This window comes from Camelina sativa, chromosome 5, assembly GCF_000633955.1.
Source record: "Camelina sativa cultivar DH55 chromosome 5, Cs, whole genome shotgun sequence".
Classification (NCBI taxonomy): Eukaryota; Viridiplantae; Streptophyta; class Magnoliopsida; order Brassicales; family Brassicaceae; genus Camelina; species Camelina sativa.
Window position 1 is genome coordinate 31,722,372 of NC_025689.1, and position 7,622 is coordinate 31,729,993.

General features: G+C 27.9%; 1 protein-coding gene across 2 annotated transcripts; it reads left to right on the top strand.

Moving 5' to 3' along the window:
* LOC104788087 lies at nt 5,732–7,577 on the top strand. 2 transcript variants are annotated; one of them, XR_768120.2, is made up of 4 exons: nt 5,732–6,033; nt 6,112–6,177; nt 6,457–6,691; nt 7,318–7,577. XR_768120.2 is itself a non-coding variant. In XM_010513771.2 (4 exons), exons 1-4 carry the CDS (start codon nt 5,983–5,985, stop codon nt 7,346–7,348), a joined length of 345 nt encoding a protein of 114 aa, XP_010512073.1. In that variant the 5' UTR covers nt 5,732–5,982; the 3' UTR covers nt 7,349–7,577. The 2 variants fall into 2 exon arrangements, 1 of the variants encoding a protein (XP_010512073.1); XM_010513771.2 differs by having other exon boundaries at nt 5,732–5,995.

Below are 7,622 nucleotides of genomic sequence, written 5' to 3' on the forward strand. Positions count from 1 at the left end.
ACGGCAAAGATTACTACCTAATTTTATCAATAAAACTGAAAACTAAGTTAAATTATACCGACAAACTTGTTATATATCATCGTGATCAAATCGTGGGTTACAATTTGTCGCTTTGAATATTCAAAATTGAATCGAAATGTAGCAACATACAGTTTCTTTGATGAAATTGAATTTTAGCAAAATAAAAATTTCTGTATTTTTTTAGTACTCCACCATTAACAAATTTGTGCGCAACTACATTCAGATCATCTTGGCTGTTAGTGATTGATTGCTCGAATAATTACCCGATATACTTTTAATTATAGGGTAATATATTCGAATCCACAAGTACCAAAAATATTCTAAAGATTTGTGAGAGTTTTTCTTAGGTGAAGAAAAAGATTGATTGGATTAGTTATCAATAAAATAAGCTAAAAAAACGATTGATAAAGCAATACAATAGAAGCGTTAGAAATTTTTCAATTTTCTCAGGAAATGAGGAACAATACTATCGCTAATTCATCTCTAGAGAGGTTACATTTTTTAAAAAAAAAATTCTATAATCTCTTTGATTTTTTTTTCCTTAAAACGATTTAACTTCTTTGCTCACATATCTTTTTTTTGCTAAACTTCCTGTTTTTCTATGTTCGATCAGTTACAATCTGATACTAAAGTGGGCTCAGCTGCTTAATACGTCATCGGTTGCTTCCGAGAGAGATATGGACAGTTTGGTTGTGAAAGACATTACGGAGGATATCAAGGAAAAAAGAGACATGCGGTTCGGATCACGGTTGCTTCTTCCTGATTGCAGATCTGGAAGGAAGTTGAAACCGTGCTGCGGTTTGAGCCTGGCTCTCAATGGAAGGCAACTGCGTTTGAAAACAACGCTCCTATTATTTGCCACTAGGTAATATCCCGCGCATATGCACGGGTTGTATTAGTTATGTTAATTTTTATATAATAATCATAAAACTATGATAATTTTTTTAGAAAATTTTTTTAGTAAAGTTTTTTAAAATGTTATTTCAGAAAAGTGGTATTGAAAGAGATGTATTTTTGAAATTCTTTCTAAAAAACATATATAACAAACAAATTTTCTGAATGTCAATAATACACTTTATTTATTCATATCATACAATATCAAAATATACCAGTTATTTAAAAAATAATTTAATGATAAAAATAAAAATTTACTATGATATTCAAAATTTACATAAAACATTTAATAATTAAATTGCAAAATTAAGTATCAATTAAATATATTTCCTGTAAAATCATATGAAATGCAATATAAATCCCAAATATTAATTTAATTTTTAATCTCTTTTATATTCACCTTAATTTAAGCTATATTTATAGGTTAAATTCTAATGATTTCCTTTTTGTAGTAAAATTTTGAAAATGGAATATCAAATTGTATTTAATAATTCTATTATAACAGTTTATTTTGCTAAAACATTGCATACTTTTAAAAATAAAATAAAATAAATATACATGAATGAAAATGATTTTTTTAGCTTGATTCCCTCATTGGGCTTTGATTGAAATTAGTGTTGTTGAATCTGCATCATAATTTTTTTTACAGACACCAAAATTTTATTATATATATGTAATTATAAATTGAAGATAATAAGAAGACAAAGAAGGAAGGAAGAAATACATAAAAACAAAGAAATAAAATTGAACAAAATATAAGCTAAATCTAACAAAGCATATAATCACACTCTTACCATGAGTTTTGAACCCATAGAAGAACATAAACACAACAAAGAAAATATTTAGAGTTTGAGATATGGTGGATGATGATGTGAAAATAATTATTTATAGGATTTCAAGGGATGTAAGTTACATCTATACAAGTATTTTTGCAGCAGTTTTTGCTCAAAAATACTTTTTGGAAAGTTTTTACATTTAATGCATTGACTTTAATATTAGTTACATAAACTTCAAAATTAATTATAAATAAGATTTTAAAAAATAAAGAAATCTTTCTATCTCATTCAAAAATAAATATATGATTCCTTTTCATTTTTATTTAAATTTATAATTAAATTATCTTAAATTATTCTACAATACATTTAGTTAATAAAAATTGTGATTTTTTCCTGCATATGATGTAATACAGAATTTTAAAAACTGACATATATTACTCAATAGATGAATAACAAATACGGGTACAATATCCCACATTGTCTAAAAAAATTGGGCAATAGTTTAGAGTCATACTATAAAAGAGACCAAAATGATTCTGAATACAAATGAGTAGAAACCTTGATTTATCAGGCATTCAAACTTTAAAAACTTTTACTTGGTTTATTCCGGTTTTTTATTTTAAAGATTTTTAAAAGGTTAAATATGAAAAATATTTAAAACTTTTAAAAAATTAAATATGATAAATATTATACCGTAGATATACAATAAATATTAAAAATTAAGATGATATAGTGTGTGTTAAAATATCTCGAGACGAGTTATATAGCGAGACGAGTTTTATCGATATTTATATAAATTAAAAAATATCATAAATTCGGTGTTACACGGGTAAAACATCATTTCATTATTTTGTTAACATTGTCAGTATCAGAGAATAGACATATCTAATTAAATTATTAAATAAATATTATATAAAAAATAAATTATATTGCGTTATTATGTGTGTTTATTTAACAATTATTATAAAAATATAACATATTTAACCAACAAATACAACTTATAATTTAAATAATTTAGTTATAAATAATTTTGTCCCGCGGTGTACCACGGGTCCTAATCTACTTTCTAAAATTATTTAATTAGAAGAGTTACAATTATAATTTATAGTGTGTTTGAATGAAAATGAATAGTAAAAAATAGTCAATTCATAATTTATGTAACTTCAGTTACAATTTAGTAGTAAAGTGTGGATTTAAAGTATAGATTAATGTACATTATTACATTTTTATTTAATTAAAAATAAATATTATTTTTTAGAAATTAAATGCTAAATGGACCAATAAGGAGAGAGCGAAACCTTATAAATCATATAAAATGCAATAAAAAATCCCAATGATTAATTTCATTTTTAATCTCTTTTAGTACACTTTAATTTAAGCCATATTGCTAGGTTAAATTCTAATGATTTTTTCTTTGTAGTAAAATTTTGGAAATGGAATATCAAATTTTTTATATATATGAAATCATTAAATTACAAAATTTTGAATTAAATAAACATTATAATGATCTTTATATAATTATATTTTTGGATCAAAAGAACTAAATATAATGATGAGTATACAAAAAAATGTAATACAAATTTTTTGGAGGTAAGAGAGAGTTAAAAATTTTGATTTAATAATTCTATTATAATAGTTTCTTTTGTTAAAATATTGTATATTTTTAAAAATAAAATAAATATACATGAACAAAGATGATTTCTTTAGCTTGATTCCCTTATTGAGCTTTGATCGAAATTAGTATTGTTGAATTTGCATTGATATTTGTTTTTTATAGCCACCAAAATTTTATTATACGTATGTAATTAAAAATTAAAAATAATAAGAATACAAAGAAGGATTGAAGAAATACATTAAAACAAAGAATCAAAAACAATATAAGATACATATCATATAGTCTCTAAAATATTTCAGATACATGAATATAGTAGAAGAGGATGAAAGAATGATTACTTATAAGATGATGGAAATAAAATAGACATCAGATATGGATCTTCAAAAAATCAAAAACAATATAAGATACATATCATATAGTCTCTAAAATTCAAATTTAAAATTAAACTTTTGCAATGATATTTAATTTGGTTTTCTAACACATACAACAACAAAAAGCACAAAAACCAAATACAGTATTTAAGATAGAGTGGAAGAGAATGAGAAAAGGGGCATTCTCAAAAATGCCATTTTTTCCATACCTCTTTTTAAAAATATCCCTTTATGTTGACCATTTTGAAAACTACCCCTCTTTATATACAAAATGACCAAATTACCCTTTTTTGAGTGACAGCAAGAATGTACAGTCATCAAAATCGAAAATATTTTCCCGCCAAAAATAAAAAAAAATTCCCGCCAAAATTTTTTTTTCCCGCCAAAATAGAAAATTTTTCCCGCCAAAAATATTAAAATTTATACTTTATAAAAACAGTGTAACCGCTTTAAAAAACTTTTTAAAAGTGTTTACAATGTGTTTAAAAACATTGTAAATGCTTTTAAAAACCTTGTAAATGCTTTTAAAATCTTTTTAAAAGCATTTACAAGGTTTTTAAAATCTTTTAAAACCCTATTAAAAAACTTATAAAAACGTTTACAAGGTTTTTAAAAACATTGTAAAAGCGTTTACAAGGTGTTTAAAAACCTTTTAAAAATCTTTTTAAAAACCATTTGAAAACCTTTTAAAAACCTTTTAAAAACTTTGTAAAAGCGTTTACAATGTGTTTAAAAAACCTTTTAAAACTCTTGAAAAAATCTTGTAAAAGCCTTTACAAGGTGTTTATAAGGCTTTTATAAGGTAGAAACCTTATAAAACCTTTTAAAAACCTTGTAAATTTTTTTTGGCGGAAAATTTTTTTTGTCGAAAATTTTTATCAAATTTTTTTTGACAAAAACATTTTTGGCGGGAAATTTTTGGCGGGAAAATATGTCGGAAATTTTTTTGGCAGGAAAATTTTGTTTTTCTTTTTATTGATTAAAATATTTTTCATTTAAGGGTAAAATAGTCACTAAAAATTAAAGGAGGGCAAAAATAAAAATGACCAAAAAAGAGGGTATTTTTGAAAAGGGGTATATCAAAAAGGGTATTTTTAACAAATTCTCATGAGAAATTGAGAAAATGAAAGAAACAACAAAAAGCACAAAAAGAAATACAATATTTAAGATAAAGTGGAAGAGATGAGAAAATGAGAGAATGAGAGAATGAAAGAATGAATATTTATAGGATGAAAAGTGATTATAATTTAGAAAAAAAAAATGTGAGAGTTGATTCTAATTTATTGTTGAATTTTGGGAATCTAGAAGGAGTTACGTTTTTTGACTATCCATAAATGGAATCACACTAAAGAGAGGTGGTTGACTATCCATATAAGAAGTTACGTTTTTTTAAAACATATGAATATTCTTGGAGTTATGACAAAAGAGAAAATTAAAAGCAAATAGTGGGGTAATATTCTTAGAGTTATGACAATTTATTGACTATGAATTGATTAAATTTGTAAACTTAATCACCATCACATTTAATATAAGTAAAAAAGAAAAAGAAAAATAAAAATAAAAGCAATTAATGGAAATCAACCAATAAGGAGAGACCAAAACCTTACTTTCATATATTGACTAAGAATTGATTAAATTTGTAAACTTAGTCACCATCACATTTAATATAAGTAAAAAAAGAAAAAGAAAAATAAAAATAAAAGCAATTAATGGAAATCAACCAATAAGGAAAGACCAAAACCTTACTTTTATATATATAATAATTATGTTCACTAAGTATTTATTGTTTAGTTTAAAAATGATTGATCTTTACTAATACTACTTCATCTGTTCCTTATTAATCTAATCTATATATATAAAGTTATCTTTTTCTCTTTTCTGATGCAGCCATATCAGCACCCCCACGTGTACTCTCCATACGAATAACGCTCATTTCTTTTTAAAACAAACAAAACCAAATTTGGGTTTAATTCTAACGCAGCCCATTACTGCAAACCAGTATCAGCCCAGCTGCAATGGATTAAATTAAAAAATAGCCAACTTTGACTTTCCCTAAGAATCTGTAGAGCCAATTTCGAAAAGGAAATCTAATTACAATCTGGAAATCGAGAGGGTTGCGACGAGTGAGCTTCTCTTCCTCAGGAGCCATAGACACCACCTGCAACTGCTTCCTTGTCCTGCGGCTCAGAGGGAAGCGTTGAACGGAGATGAAAGGGCTACCGATAGAAGAAGCAGCTCCGTTTAGCGACGGTGAAGATAGTGGCGGAGAGAGAAGTGGCAACGGTGACTAAAGCGATGCCGATACATGAAGCGGCGCCGTAGCTCCTCAGCCTCTCTGTCTTCTATGATTCTATCGGTTCTGTCAACACTTTCTGATAAGAGAGGGTGGATTTGGTCAGAGGAAGAATCTCAACTGCATTACTTTTAATTGCAGGAGCATATGACAGCGACGAAGCAGCAGCACATACTGGGGACCCGACACACCATCTTTTATTTTCTGGTAAACAAAAAAAAAAAGTTTGATTGGGTTTGATGATGCATGTAGTTTTGCTTCAATTTCATCTATCTTGACAAGGCTTCAATTAGTTTGATTTAATCAAATCTTGTGATTTTATCCAAGTTAAGAACTTTGGCTTTTGTTTCTTTGAGTATTCATCTTTATGCCTCATGATGCATCGCTTTATAAATAGCTATGTTTTTAACGTATTTTATTTTGTTAAGTCTACGAATCAAATATGAAACCTTTTTATAGTTACTTGATATGTTTGTTTCGGATTAGTGTTTGTGCAGAAGTATAATCCGTCGCTATCAGTGCCACAGTTTGGTGATTGGGACCAAAAAAGAGGAGGAACATTGCCTGACTACTCTCTGGATTTAACTAAGATTGGAGAGATGAGGAAAAAAAAAAGAGACCCTTCTCCAGCTAGTTTAGGCAACGAGGATGATGAGCTCATTAAGCCACCCGACTCAGCTACTTCAACAACTGCTAAGTTCACAAAATTGTTTATATCAAGGTATTCCCCCTCTTTAATATATTTCCTCATATGAATCCTAAAAACTCTAGAAAGTAATTTGCCTTTTGAGTTGTCTTGTAATTGCTGTGTTTTGTTTGGTTTATCTGATGTTTTTCAAAAAATTGAATCGTTATTTGACACTGCCCTTCTGGTCAATAATTTGAAAAAAACTTCTCCTTTCAAAACAAAACATTCTAGGGCCTTACAAAACTTCAGCCCTTCATAGTAATACCAGTCTCAGCCCAGATGGTTTTACTAAGACTTTTTCGTTTCTGCTCACTCTTTCTCTTCCAAACGTTTGCAAAAAGAAAATTGTAACTGTCGAAAGATCTGGGCTGAGACGAACGGGCCACTCACCTAAATTTAACCTAAATTGTGGCATTTACTGTTCTTCCAAAACGGGCCACTGACCATAGGCTACCCATACTCTCTCGTCTTCACCATGGCCATTAAAAAGTAATTGTCATCCTCCTTAGTACCTTATACCTATAAATACATAATCATTTGCTCACACAAAAACACTCCACCTAATCATTACAAGTGATATGTTCTAAATTATGTTTGGTTCCATCTCTTTCTTGAGTAATCTTTGACTTTGTTTGTTTCGATTGATTGTGATATATCAGTGTGGAAATAAAAGGTGTGGAAGAAGAATGATTCTACTCTGCTCGGTCTGGACAGTAGGGTGAACTACCAACTGTATGTATAACTCTCAACTGGCAGCTCTTTGGACTCCCAAATGAAAAAGAGGCTGTGTATGGAGACTCTTAAAAAAGGGGTAGATTGGGAGGCATATTTTTCCCATTATTGTTGCAGCTAAGTCTTTGCAACTCTTAAGAGAAGCCAATTTCATCGTGTGATTCAAGTATAGTAGTACGACTTCTTATATCCAAGTGTAAGTTTCGCTAAATATGACGTCATGAGTTGATTG